At 38.2% G+C, this 24,757-nt stretch overlaps 1 protein-coding gene across 5 annotated transcripts in view; it reads left to right on the top strand.

Annotated features, from left to right (window-relative positions):
- Positions 1-24,757, top strand: part of LOC140164745 (caspase recruitment domain-containing protein 11-like) — a 70,485-nt gene that overhangs the window by 37,394 nt on the left and 8,334 nt on the right. For 3 of the 5 annotated variants that reach the window (XM_072188108.1, XM_072188106.1, XM_072188107.1), the window contains exons 9-16: positions 2,866-3,048; positions 4,834-4,959; positions 5,373-5,510; positions 6,978-7,091; positions 9,026-9,495; positions 10,297-10,358; positions 17,335-17,494; positions 19,389-19,502. In XM_072188108.1, coding sequence (XP_072044209.1) covers positions 2,866-3,048; positions 4,834-4,959; positions 5,373-5,510; positions 6,978-7,091; positions 9,026-9,495; positions 10,297-10,358; positions 17,335-17,494; positions 19,389-19,502 — 1,367 coding nt within the window. The remainder of the gene's footprint in view (positions 1-2,865; positions 3,049-4,833; positions 4,960-5,372; positions 5,511-6,977; positions 7,092-9,025; positions 9,496-10,296; positions 10,359-17,334; positions 17,495-19,388; positions 19,503-24,757) is intronic. The other 2 variants (XM_072188110.1, XM_072188109.1) reach the window with 2 other exon arrangements.

Below are 24,757 nucleotides of genomic sequence, written 5' to 3'. Positions count from 1 at the left end.
AGATAGAAACGGTAAAGAGACAGGTAGGTCGATCAGTAGAAACAACTAGAACACTTGCAGAGAGAGATCAAACAAAAGTAAACTTGTCCTCTGCACTGACAAGTAGAAACAACTAGAACACTTGCAGAGAGAGATAGAAACAGTAAGAAGACAGGTAGGTCGATCAGTAGAAGCAACTAGAACACATGCAGAGAGAGATCAAAACATTTAAGTTGTCAAATGGTTTATGGAATGATGTGGGGGCCGTAGTGGTCAGCGACAACCTGTAAAGTGTGCTGAGGCTTGTGGATCAACGTCTAGGCGTTGTGCCTGTGCGTAGTGCACTATAAATCACTGCGGTTTTTTTTTTTTAAAGAAACAGGTAGGTCGATCAGTAGAAACAAATAGAACACTTGCAGAGAGATAGAAACAGTGAAGAGACAGGTAGGGCAATTAGTAGAAACAACTAAAACACATGCAGAGAGAGATAGAAACAGTAATCAGTAGAAACAACTAGAACACATGCAGAGAGTGATAGAAACAGTAGAAAAGACAGGTAGGTCTATCAGTAGAAACAACTAGAACACATGCAGAGAGAGATCAAACAAAAGTAAACTTGTCCTCTGTACCGAGAGGTAGAAACAATTAGAACACTTGCAGAGAGAGATAGAAACAGTAAGAAGACAGGTATGTCAATCAGTAGAAGCAACTAGAACATATGCAGATAGATAGAAACAGTAAAGAGACAGCTATGTCAACCAGTGGAAACAACTACATGTAGAACACTTGCAGAGAGAGATAGAAACAGTAAAGAGACAGGTAGGTCAATCAGTAGAAACAACTAGAACACTTGCAGAGAGATATAGACACAGTAAAAAGACAGGTAGGTCAATCAGTAGAATCAACTAGAACACATGCAGAGAGAGATAGAAACAGTAAAAAGACAGGTAGGTCTATCAGTAGAAACAACTAGAACACAAGAAGAGAGAGATCAAAATAGTAAAGAGACAGGTAGGTCAATCAGTAGAAACAACTACAACACAAGCAGAGAGAGATAAAAACAGTAAAGAGACAGGTAGGTCAATCAGTAGACACAACTAGAACACATGCAGAGAGAGATAGAAACAGTAATCAGTAGAAAGAACTAGAACACTTGCAGAGAGATAGAAACGGTAAAGAGACAGGTAGGTCGATCAGTAGAAACAACTAGAACACTTGCAGAGAGAGATCAAACAAAAGTAAACTTGTCCTCTGCACTGACAAGTAGAAACAACTAGAACACTTGCAGAGAGAGATAGAAACAGTAAGAAGACAGGTAGGTCGATCAGTAGAAGCAACTAGAACACATGCAGAGAGAGATCAAAACAGTTAAGTTGTCAAATGGTTTATGGAATGATGTGGGGCCGTAGTGGTCAGCGACAACCTGTAAAGTGTGCTGAGGCTTGTGGATCGACGTCTAGGCGTTGTGCCTGTGCGTAGTGCACTATAAATCACTGCGGTTTTTTTTTTAAAGAAACAGGTAGGTCGATCAGTAGAAACAAATAGAACACTTGCAGAGAGATAGAAACAGTGAAGAGACAGGTAGGGCAATTAGTAGAAACAACTAAAACACATGCAGAGAGAGATAGAAACAGTAATCAGTAGAAACAACTAGAACACATGCAGAGAGTGATAGAAACAGTAAAAAGACAGGTAGGTCTATCAGTAGAAACAACTAGAACACATGCAGAGAGAGATCAAACAAAAGTAAACTTGTCCTCTGTACCGAGAGGTAGAAACAATTAGAACACTTGCAGAGAGAGATAGAAACAGTAAGAAGACAGGTATGTCAATCAGTAGAAGCAACTAGAACATATGCAGATAGATAGAAACAGTAAAGAGACAGCTATGTCAACCAGTGGAAACAACTACATGTAGAACACTTGCAGAGAGAGATAGAAACAGTAAAGAGACAGGTAGGTCAATCAGTAGAAACAACTAGAACACTTGCAGAGAGATATAGACACAGTAAAAAGACAGGTAGGTCAATCAGTAGAATCAACTAGAACACATGCAGAGAGTGATAGAAACAGTAAAAAGACAGGTAGGTCTATCAGTAGAAACAACTAGAACACATGCAGAGAGAGATAAAACAAAAGTAAACTTGTATACCGAGAGGTAGAAACAACTAGAACACTTGCAGAGAGAGATAGAATCAGTAAAAAGACAGGTAGGTCAATCAGTAGAAACAACTAGAACACTTGCAGAGAGATATAGACACAGTAAAAAGACAGGTAGGTCAATCAGTAGAAACAACTAGAATACTTGCAGAGAGATACATTCACTCCAGATATTGCAATTGATGTATATCTTGTCATTATCGACACATGTTGCACTGAATAGAAAATCAGTACAGGGAAGAAATGCAATGTGGGAAGTGTACAAATTTTGAATTGTATCAAATTGTTATAATTAAAGACAGGGATAAAAAGAATTTATCGCGTCTGATGTCACTGTCAATTACGATCTTTGATTGGTTTACACAGGTTAATAGCGCATAAAAGGAAGACCGATCTATCTGGTGCTGATCGGAGAAAAGGAATAGCAGCAAATGGCGAAAAAATTACGTACTTTTACAAGGCAAAAAGCAGCTTTTCTAGGCATTGTTGACATGGTGCCTTCGCCAAAGAAAGTTTCCTACTATCAAGACCTAACTTTTGAGATGGTTTGCATGTTTGAAGGTGCAAAATTAACAATAAGGCGCCGCTTGTACCGCCATCGCTCAGCAAGTCATCATCACAACACTTGTAAACAAACCGTGCTCGAATTTGATTGACAGATGACGTCAGACGTGATAAATTCTTTTTATCTCTGTCTTTAATTATAAATATGCTTTCTTTTTTTCAGAGTTCATTGTGGTCGAATAAGAGTTTTCACTTTTCAATAGACAATCCAGATCAGGACTTGCCAGCTTGGATCGATATTCTAAAGTCTGACAAAGAGATGCTTGAGAGCAAGAATGCTGAGCTAGTAGAACGCCTCTATGAAGAAAGAAATGAGGCGGAGCGGAGGGATATCAAGTCTGAAAAGGTTAGTTAACCCCATGAAAACTACCTGCCGATTGGCCAAAAAGAAGTTTTCAATATCAATTGGTCCAATTAGCAACATTGTTAGAATAATTTCACCACACAAAAAACTTTGGGGTGAATTATTTGCAAAGCTCCATTCTGATTGATGATTAAAGTGAAGATATCATGTAATTGACCAATCAGAGGCAATGTTAGATCGGCAGGTAGTGCTCAGGGGTTAAGGTTGATCTGAACCCTGGAATTATGGAACTTTTGGCCATCATAACTGCTAAGGCACCAGAAACAAATTTGTTGGATCTCTGGTTCGACCATCCCGTTGATGCTGCTTCAATGCTTGTAATTAATGAACTAACAACTAATTAATCAGAATCAAAGCTAAATTTATGTTAGTCAATATGAATAAAGACAAAGATTCATTTGCTATCACAATTAACAATAGTCTTGCTTGAATAATTGCTTGATTTCTTAAATAATAAGGATCAACCAAGAATTGATGGTTGATCAAAATATCTAAGTAATTTGTTTCTATTGCCTAAATTATTGGTCTAAAGTATATAAAAGTAGACATATTTAGAATGGTAAAGATTTGATGAATCCATCTGTGAGGTCAGATTTGGGTAAAAATGTTCAGTTTTGGAGAAAATTCCAAAACAAAATGCTTCTTTGGCCAAATTGTTTTGGACAACAAAAAAAAAATTCTGGAATAAAAAATTATTAATTTTTAAAAACAAGATTTAAATATGTAGGACCCAATCTTTTATTTTATTGAATATTGAACAATTGAGCAGTTATGAGGCCCAAAAGTTTACATAATTTCAGGGTTAAGACCAGCCTTAAAGGCTTATTTAGTGATTTGCTGAACTTACACCCTAAAATGGGTTATTCCAGTTGAAATCCACACTACCCCTGTGGAAATTTAGCTAAAGTCTGCCACAGAGGGAGTATCAATTTTGAATAGAATAGACAATTGGGTGACTTCCATTTGAAATATTCACTCCAGTTGTGGATGATATAGGTAAAGCTATGATACAGAGGGAGTATGGGTTTCAAAATGATCAATTCTGACCAATTACATGTGAAAAACATATTCCCCCTGTAGAAGATATTTCCAAAATCATCCACAGGGGTAGTGTGGATTTCAACTGGAATAGCCCAGTGCATAGATGTACTGCTGAAGTGGACAACTGGCAAACATGAAAGCAATCTGATAACACAAAATTGGACATTAATTATAAAATGAAGATAGAATAATAGTACGTCCATTTGGTCGATTGGCATGACATCACTTACGATAGATCTCTTCTTCCCATTGGTTGTTTTTGCGGGGATTTGGCTCTTCCATCTCGCGCCCTTTGACACGAAGGGGATGCTCAATGTTGCACTCAATGGGGAAAATCACAAAACATGCCATAAAATAAATACCTCATGCTGAAACAATTCCAAAAGTTTGATTTTTATCAGGGAAATCAACTTCCAATAATTACCAAAGAAAAGACAAATTGGTGTTTCCTGTGCTGAGAATATTAACTAGAACTGCTGAAAAACCCTTTACAAACCAATAGGGATTTCGCGAGGTTGTCCCTTTTGACAGACGTGAGAAGTGGGTAAGTGCAATAGATGGAACAGCCCCAACCGAGAGAATACTTTTATGGTTGCGGTCAGGTTTGATTTTGTGGAATTAAAAAAATGCTTACATCTCCAGCTTACATCCTCAGAATAAATGAGAATTAGATTTAATATTGTATGTCATTGATTTTGTGGATTGATTTTGTTAAATCTTTGACAGACGAGGGCTGAGTATGAAGAATTTAAGCATTTGCTGAGAGTCATGCAGAAAGATTTAAGCACAACTGATAAACACTACAAGCTGACATGGCAAGAGTTACAGAAAGTGTCTACTGAACGCAACCTGGTGAGTTATACACACTGCACTAACCCCCTGAGCACTACCTGCCGATGTAACATTGCCTCTGATTGGTCAATTACATGATATCTTCACTTTAATCACCAATCAGAATGGAGCTTTACAAATAATTCACCCCAATTTTTTTGCGTGGTGTGATTATTCTAACAATATTGCTAATTGGTCCAATTGATAATGAAAACTTCTTTTTGACCAATCGGCAGGTAGTTCTCATCTTGCGTTTGTTATGTTGGAAAAAATGCAGTCAGGCGAGGAAATTTTTTCTCTCTTGGAAATAAAAAGATGTGGGTCGTCGATTTTATAAGGCAGGTAGGTCAGATTGCGCCAATCAAACAATTTTTTTATGCCCTGCAAGAATTGTTTCATATTTGTATTATAACCCTTACTTAATCTCTTCACAGGCATTTGATGAACGAGACCGTTCGCATGCTGAAGCACAGGAGTCCCGTAAAGATCGAGATAGGCTGCAGTTGAGACTCAATGAGCAACTCATGCAGTTCAAGGAACATATTTATGGTCAAAATATGAGTCGTGACTCGGTGAGCAAATCTTATCTGTTACCTAAATAATTTGAGTCCTTGTGCAGCACAGTAGCATAGAAAGTGTGTTTTAGTGAAATAATTTAGCTAACCCGACTGCCTGCCATATTCTCTCTTATAAACACCCCCACATATTGTTTAGTAAAAGTGACCAAAATGCAATAATTGCCATGAGCACTACCTGCCGATCTAACATTGCCTCTGATTAGTCAAGAACATGATATCTTCACTTTGATCACCAATCAAAATGGAGCTTTGCAAATAATTCACCCCAATTTTTCTGCATGATGAAATTATTCTAACAATGTTGCAGATTGGTCCAATTGATAATGAAAACTTCTTTTTGGCCAATCAGCAGGTAGTTCTCATGGGGTTAAGGCATTTGGTGGGCGTCATGAATAGGAAGTAAACTGGACGTGACATGTATTCTGCTGATTATTAAGCTTACATTCACATCTAATAAATGCCCCCCCCCCCCTCTTTTCGAAAATATCACGCCCGGTAGCGTTTATTAGAGAGAACACGGTATTAAACTTTTCAGTGTGTGAAGCACACAAAAAAGGCAAAACATAACAAATTCTAAAGACTTACTTTGTGCTTTTCCATCCTATTATATCTGCCATGCATCTAAATGGTGTGGTACAAAAACTCAGCTGATCCAGGTTGCGATGGTTACTTCAAGGCATAGGCTGATTAGGGTTCTCCATTAATATAAAACCACGTTCCTGATGAATGATGCTAAATTTTTTAATATGGCATTATCATTTGTGGATTTTCTGTAAAAGTGTGCCTTTGTGTATAACATACATGTATCCCACCATTTTTCACTTCATAACATAAATGTGACCATCCACATCGAAACGCTTGTAAAGTCGGCCCCTGGTCAATTTTGTTTTATTTCGTGTTTAGAAAGTATATATCATAAGCTTTACAATGACATATCATTTGACTTCAAACAATATCCATAAGCGGAGTTATGGCTTGTTAAACTTTGCGCCTTCAGTAAAAGGGTACATTATTTTGGTGCTACATTATTTCTCTTTTTCCACATCGCTGGTATTACATATCAAATTGTCATAATTGGCGGTCACTTCAAATCATCCCCAAGTCAACGAGGTTCAGGAATGTCCTCTCATTGTTGATTGTTAGTTAACCCACCACTTGAACAGGATTTGGCCAAAGCAAACAAAGACTAAAGCTATTTACTAACTCTATACATGTACATAACATAAGCTTATTATCCTCTTCAACAATTGGATTAAAGATTGGCGTTTGACTGACTCTAAAATGAGAAACATGTAGGACAAACATTCGGTAAATATGAATACAACCTTTATGCACATTTTGCACTGTAACTCGAAATACAATTTGCCGACTTTACAAGCAGTTTGAGATGGATGGTCACAAATAATGATTAAAAAATGATTAATCCACCAACCTTTAAAGAATATTTTAAATTTTTTATAGTCATTTCAGCGTAGTACATCAGATGATGATCTCTTGTCCCCTGAAACTGGAGGCTTATCAAGATACAAACAGTTACGAGTTTCGGGTTATTCTGATACCTCTGGGATGTCAAGTGTAAGTTATTTATATCGTAGTTACGGTATTTACACTACTCAAATTTTAATGGCACCCATAGGCATAAAAACCGGTGCCCTGCAGAGTATGCGTATTCCATTTTTTGAACACATTTTAATGCATTTAATTTTTTCATCAAGAAAGTTATTTAGTTTCATGCCCAAAAAATGTGCCTGAGAAAAATATTTTGATGTATACCTAGTTTCTTTACAGGGATATGAAATTAACATTAACCCTAACACGGCTACAAAACACTACAGTGATAACTACAGCGCATGCATGAATCCCACGGGATGCGATGATGCGATCACCCTAAATCGCTGGCCGGGTCAGAGCAACCCCTGTGGCTACCGTTCGGTGATGTGTGCTTGGCATGCGAGGGGTCTAAGGTTCGAACCCCGGTGGAGCCAAGTGACTTCTTTGTTCATCTTCTCTCCTTTTTTGTTTCTTCTTTAACTTCCCATAGCAAAAAGCAGTGTCCGGTGTTAGGGTTAGTTAACATGTATTTTCCTAGATTGAGGCCTATGTTAAGCCTAACATGGCTAGAAACCACAGAACACCACGGTGATAACCACGACGCATGCATGAATCCCACAGGATGTGATGATGCAATCACCCTAAGTGCTATATGCTCAGGGAACCAGCTTTGTGGTTACCGGCATGAATCGTGTGCTTGTCATGTGAGTGGTCTAAGGTTTCAATCCCAGGGGTGACAAGTGACTTCTTTGTTCATCTTCTCTACTTTTTCGTTTCTTCTTTAACTTCCGATAGCAAAAAGTAGTGTCCGGTGTTAGGGTTAGTTAAGGTGTATATGAGGCATATGTTAACCCTAACACAGCTAGAAACCACAGAACACCACGGTGATAACCACAACGCATGCATGAAGTGCTATATGCTCAGGGAATTGCTGGCTGGGCCAGCGCAACCCCTGTGGCTACCGGCCAGGGATTGTATGCTTGGCATGCGAGTGGCCTGAGGTTCGAATCCCGGAGGCACCAAGTGACTTCTTTGTTCATCTTCTCTCCTTTTTTGTTTCTTCTTTAACTTCCAATAGCAAAAAGCAATGTCCGGTGTTAGGGTTAATTAATATTTTGTTAACTTTTGTCTACTTATCCCAGTGGTTTTATATTTTTACAAGTGCAGTGTTATGTATATTTCCATGGTTTGCATATTTGCATTAGTTTTTGTCTTGTTAGCCACATGAAGTTTGTATACCTAGCTCAAATACAATTACTGTACTTGTGCTCATCAGTAGCCTCATCAGAAAGATGTACAACCAATCATACATTGGCAACAGCCACGATCGATGAGCGCATTGGATGGTATGATTGTATGATCCAGCTGGTAAAAGCACAAGACAAATTTCATTAATAGTCTTTGTGTATATTTAACAACCACACCGGTCATATGTGGTCGAATATGTGTTCAAATTGCCAGAAATTGATTGGTTGAATATATGTTTTGATTGTTGCACATGATCATGATCAGTCTTTTTGTAAAAGCCCTCCTGAAAAGATCTATTGCAACTAATATACTGCCTACACTATTTTCTGTAACATGCTTTAAATAGTCCGGGGGCACTTAACACAAATGACCATACGGGTATGTTCCCCCCGGATGTTCCCCCGGCGCATTCCTCGTATTTCTGTTGTTTTCAGGCGATTTTCAACCAGAAAGCTAAGAAAGACCCTTGATTTTGACTGTTTGCAGCTCCAAAAGTCCCCATTTTACTTGTTCGCAGCTCCAAAGACCACCTTTTACCGGTACACCGTCAGCTCCCATTGACCCACATCTCAAAATTCCGGGGGAACATACCCACCAAAATTTTTGATGTGCTCTCCCCCCGGGGTAAATAATATGCCAGAAAAGCATCTCCTCTAGAAGGTACTTTTAATTGCTATGCATCATATTATATTATCATTTTAAACCCACAGGATCGAGCAACCTACGGTTCAGACAGTGGTAACGAAAGGAAGAGCGCTACATTACCAGGAGCAGCTCGATCATCAGTCATGCAGTCATCAAATGGGTCCAGTCAATACAGACGATCTAAATCAGATGTCCGCAACGCAGAGTCACTGGAAGAATTCCGCCCTCGCTCAACACGATTACAGACGTCATCGCCCATGGGTAGTCCGCTCAGAAATGGGCCATTGTTTCCGGCGGAAGAGTTTCAGTTAGATGCGAATATGAGTGGAAACAAAGACTCAGAGATGGAAGAGGAGCGAGCTGATGCTGCGGCATGTCAGGGAGGAGGTTGCGTGACACCGGAAGACGTGGCTATGAATTTTGCGTCAAGGCCGCCTCATTTTTCCGATTCTACCAGATCGGACAAGGCCACAAGAGGGTCTAACAGAGACAGAGATTACCACAAAAGGGTTGATTTCTGGATCATGAAGCAAAGGTAAGGTATATATATATATATATTTATCATTCAGTAGACATGAATAACGACATTTCATTGGGTTAATATAGCCAAATAATATAATTTTGTATTGTTCAGCGTTCACTAATTACTGTGCAATATATAGCCATATTATTCAGCTCTTTATCAGTACCGGCAATTAGCGGGCTGCAAACCACGCGTTGTATTGTAAACGGTGCTGATCGCGTATGCGGTAGAGACGGCAATTACGCGCTACCTCACGCGCACTAAGTGTGCGTCTCGCGTTGGCAATGGGGCGCTGTATTGCATAGCCTGGCGGTAGTTGTATGATGGAAAACTGTAAAGCATGCATGGAAGAGTTTGGAGTAGGCCTATAACTTGATCATTTTAGGATTGTGGTGTTATTTATTTATTTATTTATCTATTTGTGTTAAATTCATGTCTACCAAATGATAAAATTGTTACCCCATGTCTGTTCATTCAGGCCTTGTGTGATACGACCTCAAAACCAGTGATATTTTTCGTATTGCATGAACAAACAGGGGATAACTAATAATATATATATCACGTTTGCATATTACGCACTAGGCATACGCCTACAACGCGCTACATGTGCTTATCTCCTGAAGCGTGTTCCATGACGATGCTTATATATATGACACTCCGTAAGCAGTGAAATTTAGCTCTTACAAGCTAAACCTCACCCATTGACAAAGAATATTATGTAATCTATCTTTATTCTGAATACCCAGTATACAAAATTATGTTTGCATATATATGGTATTGTACAATAATTGAAATGACTGATTTCCTCAACAGTTTCCGAGTGAGACCACCACTGAACACCTCTTTCAGTATTGACTACGATGACGAACATGAAGGTATGTATATACAATATTTAAAAAAACAGAATCTTTTTACAAAATGTGCATATTGGGCTATTCCAATTGAAATCCACACTACCCTTGTGGAAGATTTAGCTAAAATCTTCCACAGAGGGAGTGTGAGTTTTGAATAGAATAGACAATTGGGTAACCTCCATATGAAATACTCACTCCAGCTGTGGAAGATATAGGTAAAGCCATAATACAGAGGGAGTATGGGTTTCAAAATGATTAACCCTGACCAATTACATTTGAAAAACATAATCCCCTGTGGAAGATATTTCCAAAATCTTCCAGAGACTTAGACTTGTTACAAGTCTGTGATTTTTGTGACCCGATTGTCAGAAAGTGTGCCAAAAATGCATTTAAAAATTTTTTTATTTCCAGTTAGGACTAAATAAATGATTAGGATTGAGCTATGTTTCATTTGGCAGAACTTGATAATATTTTTTTAATCCCCCAAAATAGTGCTGTATTTTTCTGGAATGGGGAGTACCATTGCAGCCCTGTTATATTAATTTTTAGAGTAAAATACCAATATGTATTACTCTACATCCAAAGGTCCAAGGTAGGCCTATCACTAGAGCTAGAGCTTGACTTGAGTTGTAAGTAAGGAGGCCTAAATCTAGGATAAACATGTACATTAATATCAAAAGAGTTGTTGACCAAGGGCCATGCATGGCTAAATGGTTTGAGAGATTTCGAAACATTTTAAGGATAATATCTCCTATTTATTAGCGTTCCTTTCTTTAGCTTGACTTGCAAACAGCGCCAAAACAGCTGTTGACCCATTGCATCTGGCGGCCATTTTAAGTAACCCTTCTTACACAATAATTGTCTTAACCATATTGTTAATTTATTATCTGGAATTGGATCCAGCATTATTAGAGTTAACACATCACGACTCTCCTCTAAAAGCCTCAACCACGCATGTTGCGCTTCGAAATAACACAGTTCACTGGCTATGTAACTTGGCGTTAACACAACAATGGTTTTACGACTTTGCTGAATAGCGTCTGCGATCGACTCGAATAAATTTGTACCGGGAATGAAATCTCGTGCATGTCCAATACAAAGTTTAATTGGTTCAGACCCTTCCTCTAGATTTGGTCGAAGGGCGTTAAGCACCCATGTTAAGTCTCTGTCGCAATTGTGAGCATAAGACACATAAGCATCATACTCCGTGTGAACCATTTCAAATGTGTTCTCGTTTTGGTCAATGTCGGCGTATTTTATACGATGCCAGTTGCATAGCAAGAACAGCTTGTAGCGTATGTGCCATCTGTAGTGCCAGACAAGCGCCACCGTCAGACATAAAACAATCGTGCAGACAATAGACACTGCAGTGTATACTCCAGTAAACGATCTACAATCTAACTTAACTTGAGTCAGACTCATACCGTTATATGCAGTCGGACTATCACATCTGTATACGCTAGGTTCAATATATACTTGATCATCAGAGAGAAGCCATTTTTGAAATGTTTCAATGTTTTCACACGTGCATTCGAATGGGTTGTTGCTGAGATCCAGTATTCCAACACTGGATTGCATTAGGGCTTTCACAAATCGGGATGGAATCCTATTTATGAAATTATCAGAAAGTTTCAAATATTTCATATGATCTAGACTGTTTATAGCTGCAATCGACAATATTATATTGTCGTGCAGATTGAGACGCTGAAGTTCAAGTTTGTTAATATCTTCATCAATCACTGCAATGACATTTTTACTCAGGTCTAGATCGACAAGAGCTGGAGTGGTTATGTGTAGAGCTAATACTGTGATTGTTTTAATCCGGTTTTCAGTGAGCCTGAGGACCTTTAAATGTGGGAAAAAAATGCTACGCCACTGGTCAATAATAAAAACCATCTTTAAATGATCCAGATCCATCAAAATAGTCGAGAAAAGTTAAATTTTGAATGGCTGATATTGTATACAACTGTACCTTGGCTAGATTAAGAACCTCCAATCTTGGGGCTTTCTGCGCAAACAATGTCGGTATTATTTTCAAAATATCTTCTTTCATCGCATGATCCAGATGTATTGTGGTTAAGCAACTTAAAGGAGCGCTCCAATCCGATGATTGTAAAAACTGCGATGATGTTCCTTTCATGATGAGAGTAGTCAGATTGGTCAGAATGTCAATCCACTTACCGACATAGTAGATTGGATTGTAGGAGAGGTCTAAATGTGTGAGTGATGTAACAGATGCAAAGGTGTCTGCAGCAAACATTCCATTTAATCTGTTGATTGCCAAGTCGAGATGTTTCAGCGACTTTGTATGAGCGAAAGGTTTAAAAGCTTTTGATGGAACACGAGTGAACGCATTAGCCCGTAGCGACAGGATCTCGAGATTGTCTAGACCATAAAATGTGTGCTCTGACAGGGAAGACGTACTGAGTAAGAACACTTGGAACGATAAGTCTAAAAAACGCAGAGACGGAAACCAAACAAATGGAGAACCTTGTATTTTCTCGAAGTATGATTCAGTCAAATTCAATTCGGTGAGTGATGAGTTTAAGTTTGATAACGGTCGGAAGAAATCTTCTGTTAGGGTATAAGATAACGGCGCAAGGAGTATGTCCATAAATTTTATTTTGGATGATACGGAACAAGATGGGTCCAGTGAATCTCGAAAAGGACCTGTTTCCAACATCTCCAGATGTGTTAAGTTTTCAAACATTTGCAATGTCACCCAATTCAATTTCCCCAGAATATAAGGTACTTGAGTGGCGCAAATGCTAGGTAACGAAAAGTGTCATTTTGCAGGCCTATGTGATGTTTTGTAGAATACAGATGGAATATATTCAATTTGGAGAAGTTTTGAAACTCCGGCCCCAGTTGTACACTTTTATAGGGATTATGTGCTATCCAAAGTTCTTCAACATTGTGAAGCACAGATAGAGCAGAATTCGGCACCTCGCTCAATTTGTTGTCATGTAGAAATAAAATTTTCAAACTTGTTAAACCGTTGAAAACATCATGTGGAATCGATGCTAGTTGGTTACTGACCATATCCAGAGTTAGTAGCTGGGTGAGTCCTCTGAACGCAGTGGAAGCCAGATGGGAGAGTTGGTTGAAGCTCATGTTAAGAAACGTTAATGAATTCAAATCAGCAAATGGCGCACCGGTAATGCCGTTGAGTCGATTTTCACTCAGGTCAACAGAGGTCAACTGCACTTTTGTAAAAAATGCAGACGCTATTGTCTCAATCACGTTATCGGACAAATCCACCGCAGAAGCAGTCTCGTTAATCTGTGGGATTTTAAATAGATTTCTGTTGCTGCAGTCCAATGTAGATACATTGTAGAACTTGCAAGCGAGGCTCCCAGGTGGAAAATCATCCTGGACCAGTGCGTCATTCTTGGCAAGTTTTACTTGGAAAGATGGAGTAAACATCCACAGAGCAGTGAAGGACATTACCAGTAGAAAATGCATTTTGACACTAAAACATGGTACACCTATGCAAGCTGATTTAGTCGAAAATGTGCTGTTGGGATGATATTGATTTGTAGAATGATCAGAAGCAGATAAACATCCACAGAGCAGTAAAGGACATCACTATAGTAAAAACGCATTTTGACACTAAAACATGGTACGCCCATGCAAGCTGATTTAGTTGAAAACCTGATGTTGGGATGATATTGAGTTAAAGAATGATCAAAACTAACAGATTGTATCTACCAGTACCAGTGTTCTGCTATTCCAGTTGAAGTCCATACACCCTGTTAAATGGAAGTCATGACCTTGAGGAGTAGATTTCAAAGGGAATATTAACCCCCTGAGCACTACCTGCCAATCTAACATTGCCTCTGATTGGTCAATTATGTGATATCTTCACTTTAATCGCCAATCAGAATGGAGCTTTGCAAATAATTCACCCCAATTTTTTTGCGTGGTGAAATTATTCTAACAATGTTGCTGATTGGTACAATCGTTAATGAAAACTTCTTTTTGGCCAATCAGCAGGTAGTTCTCGTGATGTTTTCCATATAGGGGGTGTATGTATATTAACTGGGCTAGCCCTTAGTTCACTGATAAGAATTAGAAAGCAGAACTTGAACCAAAACCCCCGTTATCAGCAGGAAATGGAGCAATTAAAGAGAGAAACTATAATCACATGGTATACTTATTTACCACTGATAATAACATGAAGTTATATAGTGTGACATATAATACTTAATTGCTAAAATGCTCGCTTGCTAGCCACTGTATAAATGGTAATTTTCCGAGGGTTTTATTTTCACGGATTTTGATCTCTAGCTCTATTTTACGTGATGGACAACATGTATGGACTCTTGAAATGCACCCTAAATGAGTATTGCTCAACACGTGCAAAACATACCCTAAACAAGTATTTTGCCATTTTTTTAATCCTAACAAGGAACATGCTTTTTTGCTATCGGAAGGCAGAGAAGGAACGAAATAGGAGAGAAGATGAAGAAAGATTTCACTTGGCACCCCCGGGAATTGACCCCGGGACCCCTCGGGTGCCACGCACATGATCACCGACCTCATGCCACTGGGGAGTCGCTTGCCCGCCCAGCGACTTGGTGCCGATAAATGACTTGGGGTGATTGCATAATGCCACCATGTGGAAGCATGCGCAGTGGTTTTCCTTGAAAGATTTTGTAAGATTTTTAGGTGTTAGGGTTAACACTAAGACAGTAAAAAATCATGTTCAGGTTCTTGTTTAATTAGTAGTTTGATGTTTCTGATAGAAGCCAAACATAGCCTATTTCACCCTTTTTTATTTTGCCATTAAACTTTGGTACCCTAAGCAAGTATTTTGCTTGGAAAAGTATACCCTTTTTCCTGATTTATGGCATTTTGACACCCTAAACAGGTACAGCGCTGTACTTGCCCAATGCTGAAAAAACAACCCTTTTTACTTTTTTTTGTACACGAGCATGGTGTCCACCTTGAAATACAAGTGGACCTCCCCCGGTTGCTACCACGGATATTTCACAGTGGTAAATTCTATTTAAAGCATTAGGCAACACAATCTTTTGTTGGTCGAAGCAACCAAAAAAACATTTGATTTTCATTGTCGAAATTAATATATTATTGAAAAATAATACTTTAATGTTTTGCAAAAGTTCATTCTACAAATCATATACTTTGAAAACTTGCTTGATTTATTATTGTTAATGAGTTATGTACATTTTACAAAAGTGGTGTTGTTTCAGCCCTCTTTACAACATAACTCAAGAACCACAGAACCTACAAAAGTATATCTGTGATATTTGAATTCTTCTACACACTCGCTATGAAATGATCAGTGCAATTTTTGCCAAAGCGCACTACCATTCGCAAGATGCTGTGAACTACCAAATTGCAACAGTTTAAAATAATGTTGCTAACCTTATAAGGTTGGTGTTGGTTAACACTGATCTTGTTCACATGGGCCTATAAATGTTATAACATCAAGCTACTTTAGAAGGAATTTATGTGAGCCTAACATTATATTAAAACTAGAAAGCCTGTCTGAATAAGCAGAGAGATAAGCTGGTTTTACATGACACCATGCAGTTTCAGTTCCTATTACGATAAGGGGCCGTCCATAATTTTCGCCATTTTAAGTTATGCACAAAGCGTTCATAAGAGGGGGAGAGGGGGTAAAAATTTTGGGCATGTGTGAAATAATGGTATTTTCCCAGCATTTTATTCATATTCTGGTTAAGTTTTCTGAGACCCAGTCGGCAGTCGTACAAACTATACTCACCCAAACAAAATTCGAGAACCTGCAGCCCCTTCACCGGGTTTGTGATGCAAGGAAGGATTTCGGATTTTGGATATTTTGTTTGAAGAATATTTTTATTATTATTATTATGGGGAAGTTTTGTAGACCAAGAAAGAACTGCCACGCATGCCATTAGGAATGAATGGTGTTAAATTTTATCCGAAAGTGAGTCTGTTATGGGGAAAGAAAATAAAGTTGCAAGGAGACCTTCACACCATTCCTAGAGTTTAATTTTGATTTATATGGTATACTCCCTCACCAAAGTTGCATCGTATATGCCACACTAAGGTATCCACAGAGTATTTGGATCAGTAGTAGGCCCCTACTCATGGCAAATTTTTCGCCATTTTATTTGTGCATAACTCGAGAGGGGAGGGGGTAAAAAAATCGCCAATTTACTGTATTTAAAAAATTCCTTATTATTTGTGGAGCACTGCAGCACTGCCAGTATACTAACAATGTTTTAATGGGAATTAATTTGTAAAAAAAGACCTTTAATAAAGGCCCTCTTTTGGAAAAAAGTTCATTGCACTTTGACCACATTGATGCAAAACACTCCACGCCATACAATTTATTTGTTTAACATCATGCAGCTCTGTATAGGCACAGTACCTTAATCAGCCTTTATCTGCATGAACCATTGCAACCAGCATGTAGTATGATCAATTAAAATTAGAACAATAATGGTAAAATCAATATTAATTAGGCAAAAAAATGCTAGATTGTCCTCCACCTGCTCACACCAATTCTGTAAAAAAGTGGTAAGTTTTTTATATGCAATTTTTTTTATATTCCTAAAAAAGGTGTTTTGGTTACCTGAATATTTGCATTTTGAAATATATGTTAAAAGATTTAAAAACAGTTTGTTCATACTTCTAAACCGTTCAAACATAGATACATTAATTGATAATAGTGAAATGCCCCATTAGCATATTATAAGGCTTTATTGGTAAGTATGCATGGTTAAATTCATTCGGGCAGCTTTAGATGCCCTCACAGTAAACCACACAGACAACATGGATGCATCATTGATAAACGGTGATGACGAACGACAAGTTTGAACCCCTAAATAATAACATGACTGTTATAATAGCTAGCCATATTTGAGGAACTGAAAGTTCAAAGATGTGATCAAGGCCATGCAGTAGAATCTTGATAAAAAACAGAACCTACGACTGGTTTTTAATTCTATTTTTCCCTCTCTCTTTTTCTTGCATTTTGTAACAGATTTACAAGCAATCTTTTCTGACGACTTTGAAGCTGTGGACGATGTTAGGAAACGCAAGAAGCTCCACAGACGTTCTCGTTCCATGGACGACCTGACATTCTCATCAGACGATAGTGATGATCTCCGAGAAGGTGATCGCCCAAGCAAGCCTAAAACAAGGTATACTAGGTCTGTACCATTGGCTCAGAATGTATCAGATCTTCAAAGGATCACTAGAGCTCCCCATACTATTGATTTCAGTGATGCTGATAAGCCTATAGGTCTGATGAGGGGAAGGATGGGAGCTCGCAGGTCCATTCCAGAAGGCCAGTTAGCTGCAGAAATACAACATTCTAAGTTTGATACTCGGAAAATAGATGAATATCATGTGACATAATCAGATCCAATCAGGCCAAAGTTGGCAATAGACAAATCCAACGAGCCAAGTGATGGTAAGAATTCAGTCGGCCATTACTGGGTACCATCTGCACCAAACTGGTGTTGTGACTGCCCAATTGGGTTTAGAAGGCTAACCCCCTCCCCCCCCCCTCCCCTCTAACGTAAGTGACAAATATTTTTGGACCCCCTCTCTCCCTATAATGAAAGGACTTTTGTTTATAGGACTTCATCAAACTTTTGCATTGTTCCATAAATGTAATGATGAGAAGAATATAAAAGTATACATTTTCAGAAAAGAAATGATGATGCAAGGAATCCAACTAGCATAACAGATTCCAGCAAAAATTAACAATTGTTGAGAAAATCTCAAAATTTTATGTTATTTTACTGACTTGAGGAAGGTATCCGGACTATAACTAAATTTGTCAAACATTTCCTACTTTGGCCTGAGTGGATCAGTCCGGTCATGTCACATTTATGTTGGTATTAATTGTTTCTCTATTGTTGTTAAGGAACCGAGATGGTTTCACTCTATGCTACATATATGTATAATATATTTATATCAAAAAAATGAATACGCACAAGAATAATATAATAATTTTCAAGTAGAAAATAAACCCATAGAAAAATAAATATAATGTCGTAAAAGGACATTTTATTTCACACATTTTCGGGCCTCGCCCTTCATCAGGTGATAGTATGATGACACTATACCATCACCTGACAAGGGCGAGGCTGGGCAATTTGTGAAATAAAATTTCCTTTTACGACATTATGATTCTTCTTCTATGTGTTTGTTTTCTATATCAATATGTATTGTATATAATGATATTCATGTTCCAAGGCAAGCACCCTAACGCTAACCCTAGTACTCATCTCAACCAGTAATCCTCACCATCAGGCCAAAAGATGTTTGCTTGTCCTCCACCGACCAATCCTAATCTGGAAAATCTGGAAAAAAAGGTGTTTTTTTGTTGTTGTACTGTACAAATGAATACCGACCCTAATTTTGGAAATTCCAGAAAAAGGTTTTTTTTCTTTCAACATATTTGACATCCTAAAAAGTTTTTTTACAGTTTCTACACACTTTTAACTGTTTTAAAAACAGGAATGAAGTGGTATACAGTAGAGAAATACCCTAATTCACAACTATTTGGGCTATTTATTAAGCTAATTAAAGGCATACAGTCATGTTTTGGCTATGATCTTCAAAAAAAAACAATTTTAATCCCAACCGAATGACCCAAAAGTTGTGGAGGACAAGCAAACAATCTTTTGTTTTTGGCCTAATTTTGACTCATTCACCAAATCATCACTGCATCAAATTCAGTTAAATTCTGTGCCAAGTATAGTATGGACATAGAGAAAATCAATTCAAATGTAAACTTTTTCCCCGGACTTTGCCCTGTATAGCTATCTGCACCGCCATCTATCCATCATTAGCATGCCTATAGTTTTTACAAATTGCACAGTTCACAGTAGCAGTCTTCATTCAGTGTTGATAGTGATTGATTGATAAAGATTGGATCAGAAATAAGAACCTTTTAATTGACTTTTATTCTACCGATCCTGATGAGTTTGTTCAACCATGCACAAATTTTTGTAGATGTTTTGATTTATTAAATATTTTGTGGGGTTTTTTTTGTTGCTAATTTGCATGGATATATTGTATTAGTTCCAGACAGAGATTTAGAGATGGTGGAATCTTTACTACGGCTAATAAGATGACCTCAGGAATGTATAAAATATTATGGGGATCACAGCAGTCCCATTCATGTGATCAATACTGGTAAGAATAAAGGCTGTCAGCCTTTTCCGTGGGAACCGCCATCTTGTGAGTACTGCCGTTCTGCATGTCATGCGTTAGACATTACGTCCCCGATTACAAGGAAGTCGCAGCACGTGACGCACCTCTTCAGACAAGCGTCAACGCGGTATCGTAATCTTAGCAACAATGCACTCCGTACCCACAAGATGGCGGCATTGACGTCACAATGACTACCTCTATTGCATTAGTGCTAATGGCATCAGGGGCTTTGACTTGAATGTGGCTGGTTATCGTTTGCATGCTATGGGGCCTGGATAAAGACAAAATGCTGGGAATCGGAAACTTGACACATTATGGAGGCTGCTATATAGTGTTGCTGGGGGCATAAATAAGAAGCACTGGTGTGCTAAAGAAGCATAGCACACTATGCGATCAACAGTGTAACCAGTATGTGTATGTGTGACATGCGTATGCATATTAATGGTTGTTCCAGAATATGTGACCAGCTCCAACAAAACCCGGAACAAGTCGCCAGACATGTTTTTGAGTTATAGGCCTTTAAAGATGACATTCCCATAAAAAAAAATCATAATTTTGGAATTCTAAATTTAATGGTATTTGCCTGAGGGACTAAGTGAACTTTCAAATTGTTGAAAGTACTTATTAAAAAGAGATTTATTATATCTATAAATAACAGTTGAACTATGATAATCCCTATTCAATCCTGTGTAAGGCAGGAAACTAATTGGCCCATTACTCAGAATACCCATTTGGCAAAAATATCAAGGTACATGTAGCATTTACAAAATTATCCATATCTTGAAAAGTATTGATGTTGTTCATATAATTTTGGTATCATTTGAAAGCTTATTGTCTAGTGCTTACATGTTTATTCAAATCATGAAATGTCAAAAATGCGACTAGTTCCTGGTTTTGTCTGAGCGGGTCATGCACATATGTGGTGGAAGCGTAATGGTGGCTTCCATAGCTTTACCTACTATAGCTTTATCTTACCAAATATTATCTTATCCATGGTGATATAGTTACTAGCAAGGGGCCAGTACGTGGTGTACTTACAGAAAGGACATGATCCCCTCCCCCAGCTCGAAATGCCGGGACAACATGAATTGGCCAACATTTTGTATTGTACATCCTCAGATTCACCTGTTTTAGGCCAAAATTAACCTTACCCTCATTTTGCCACATTTTAGCATCATACTGCAAATTTTCATGTGCTTCACGTGCATTTGTCCTAGTAGTTTTTGTCATTGGGCCAAGAGGTAAATGCACTGCTAGTATAGGTGAAGAGGATGGTTGGTTGCCCCTCTCACTGTCAGAAAATGTCTTGGATTAATTTGGAATGGTGTACCGTATAGCATTACTCCCTATTCCAGAAAAATTCAGAACTAATTTTTTTGGGTTAAAAATAGTATCCTGTTTTGCCAAATGAAACATAGCTAAATCCTATTAAATCCTTTAGTTAGTCCTAACTGGCTATCATAATACTAATCATGGCGTGTCCGTCCGTCCCTCTGTCCGCGCGCTATAGCGTGCGCGTGGCTCGCTAACACGTGTTCGCGGTGCATATCGCGTGCGCGGTGCGCTAGCGCGGAGTACCGACGGGCGCAGTGAGAGCATCGGAAATCATTACAGTGTGGCTAATCGTGCAGGTGCATCTCATCGGATCAATAGGCCTATTTTCAACATATTTCAATACAGCACATGTGCAGAGGCCTATTACCGCAGAACATGTCTATTTCTGGGGTGCAAATTACTATTTCCGGGGTGCAAATGATTTTTTTCCACAGTTAACATATGAATAGGAGAAACTTAAATCCTAACCCTAACCCTAACCTATAACCCGTTATATTAGGCCTAATTGCGTTCACATTTATCCCGATTACAGCCAAGTAAGCGTTACAGCTACAGAATTACTAAGTTGATTGTGTCAAATTGGGCCTTGATCATTTAGAGACTTATCATCATAGTAGTTTAAAATGTCAGGGCAGGTAGACCTATATGGGTAACGGGTGTTGGGTAATTAGAGATAGTCCTATCACGAGAACCACCCAACCCGATAACCGCGAAATCTAGTAAAAGTATAATTTCAACATTTGGCCAATGCGTTTTTAGGGTGTTTTTCATATGATGTGACAATCAAGCCCAAAGACTTGTACTAAGACTAATTTCAGTTTATACATTCGAGTTTTTGGAAAAGACATGTTTCAATTTTATAACCAATTATTTAATTATAGTGACACAAAAAAGTGGGAATTAGAGCAAAATTGCGGCATCTACTCAAGATTTTGAATGCTTAGACTTGTTCCAAGTCTTCGATTTTTGTGACTCAATTGTCAGAAACATGCCGAAAATGCATAATTTTTCTGCATAATGCAGAAATTAGTCAAATGGCGACCTTTTTTTATTTTATCTCCAGTTAGTACTAAATTAATGATTAGGATTGAGCTATGTTTCATTTGACAGAACTTGATAATATTTTTTTGATCCCAAAAAATTAGTGCTGTATTTTTCTGGAATGGGGAGTAGTAGTTGGTTGTTATGTTTGCAATTTTTGTGGTTGACCATTTTAATGCTTAGTTTTATTAGTGATTTTACTTGCAGCTTGCTTGGCTAAAGGGATTATTTAGTGATGTGCTAATCCAGAATATTCTAAAATTCATCAAAAATCAGATTTTTGCAGTTTTGGAACAAGCATGACCAGAACAAGTGGATGATTTCACTATACATGTATGTACACTAGAAAACCCACAAAGACTAGAAAGTACACGTTTTTATGCGAGAAATGGCAAGGCTATAAGGGCGAGGAAAGGTGAGGTAACCTAAAACAGGCAAGGAATGGCGAGGTTGAGATAACTAAATTAAATCTTGCTCAGATCCTTGGCAAGTTTGGCTTGCTCAGATCCTGGGCAAGTTTGGCGAGGAGAGGCAAGAAAATTTCTCGCCTTTCCTCAGCAAGGAAACCTGGTAAACTTTGATTCAAGGTGTGGGGTTGTTTGAGTTAAGTGTCTGTGGGTCTTTGTCTGTCAGAGGAATATGAAGTATAAAAAAAGCCCTAAAGGTCCATTCATGCTATGCGATGCTTGCGATGCGATGAGTTGCTTTGAATTGCGGCAAAAAGGAATCGATATATCGGCAACACACCGCATCGCAAAGCAATTGCGGCGTAGTATGAACGGACCTTAAGGCTATAAGAAATCAAGTCTATATTGATATTGTTATGTTTGGGACCAAAATAGTGAACTTAATGCATATTTCCACTGAAATTACTAATTAAATCTATATATAAACTATAATCTTGTTTCACTAATACATTGGTTCACCTCAAGTTTGGTAAAGATGTAGGTGCATAAGTTTGCTCAAATCACACATGCTAATCTAATTTCGCAAGGTGTATACAGATACATACAGGCTTGTTGGCACACTTTCGACACAAGTCCGTGCAACAGCGTAAAGGCACTGACGTCACTACCAAACTTGAAGTCAAACAAAGTATAGGCTATTATGGTATGCTATTGTACAAAATACAATACAGCTACAATCCTGGAAAAAAATAGTTGGCACTCTTGTACTAATTAATTGAAATGCGTGCCCTATCAAAATTGGAGAGGCGAGTGAAATATACATGGCATGCGATATAGGTAAAGCACAGACCCCCCCCCCTATATCTCACCCTTCCCCACTCCCCCATCTTTCAATGTTGGAGGGTCTCACGTACCTGTTGGCAACATGGTTTGGTCCAACATTGAATTGGTGGAGCAGGGGCAGAGATATTGACTTGAGTAAAGTATATGCACTATATAATATTGTTGATCCATTGATTATCCTTTTCTGGTGTAGTGTGGGATAGAAAAAGGGAAAATTAGCGATCGATTTACCCCTTTTCTATCCCACATTGCACCAGAAAAGGATAATCAATGGATCAGAAATATATACAGGGTGTCCCAAAAAAAAGAGGCCCCTCATTGCGCCCTCTTTTTCTCCTATTTCAGACAAGTTGATCAAGTAAATGTTGGTATGTAAAGAAGCCTTTACCCGTTAGCTTTAATAAACCGAAACAATTATTTCAATCGGCTCATAACTTTTGAAGATATGCCCTTTTAAAGAAATGTATCCGCTTTTCACTCTGTCCACGGAGGAGGTTTGGCTACTTCAAAGATTGAAAAGTGCATATACCATGCATGAATATAAAACATTCCTTGATGATAACTTTATAAAATAACAACTTTATTTTAGGGAATGGGCTTTACCGGTGGGCTTATGGGTTATGGATTTTGTTAATTTGGGCGAAATTGATGTAGGATGGACTTCTTTTGCTATATTTGCAATTATGTTTTTCTCGGTTATTTTATGCCTTTTTGTTTTATGTTTCTTACTTTCTTACTTTATTGTTTCTTGTATCTTTTTATTGACAACATAAGTCATTTCTCTTTTTGGAATAAAAGGTAGCCCTGAAAAGGGCTGTTTAGTTTGTCTTTGGTTCTTTTGAAGTGAGTTTACTGTGTTGCTCTGCCCTCTACCTGGTTGCCTCCTTGAAGAATACAGGTTTCACCCTAGTCCTCATTGCATCAACTGCGTTCGTACCAACCTTGTGCGCGGATACTTGCGAATATAGCAGTAATCGTTTGCAAAGATCTTGGATTTTGCCACAAATGAAGAAATCAAGTGGTGTGAGGTCTGGTGATCTTGCAGGCTACTCCACAACATGACCCATCCCAACCACTCTGCTTGCTATCCGTGGACAGAGTGAAAAACAGGTACTTGTCTTTAAAAGGGCATATTTTCAAAAGTTGTGAGCCGATTGAAATAATTGTTTTGGTTTATTAAAGCTAGCAATTAAAGATTTCTTTACATACGAAAATATATTTGATCAACTTTTCAGAAATAGGCAAAAAAGAGGGCGCAATGAGGGGCCTCTTTTTTTTGGGACACCTTGTAGCTTATTACAATACATGTATACTGTATTTTCATTGGGTGTAGCTAGTTAGCTTCACATGGACTTTTCTAACTTTGTTTAATTAGTACCGACTTTGTGTTGCGGACTGATTTTGATTACTTCAGGGGTGCAAGTTATATTGTTAGTCTTTTTAACTCATCATGAAGTCAAAACTCATCTTAACGCTAACTTAAATATCCTGTATTACGATGGGTTTATGAGTTACAATAGTTTTAGAACTTATATGACGTGTAGTAAATGTTACTGAGATGCACCCATGGACGAAAGAGTAACAGACCGTGTACAATCAGTCAAAGTCTTT

The sequence above is a fragment of the Amphiura filiformis genome, chromosome 11 (genome assembly GCF_039555335.1).
Source record: "Amphiura filiformis chromosome 11, Afil_fr2py, whole genome shotgun sequence".
Lineage (NCBI taxonomy): Eukaryota > Metazoa > Echinodermata > Ophiuroidea > Amphilepidida > Amphiuridae > Amphiura > Amphiura filiformis.
The sequence above is the reverse complement of the archived record's forward strand: the minus strand, read 5'-3'. Positions and strand labels throughout refer to the sequence as shown.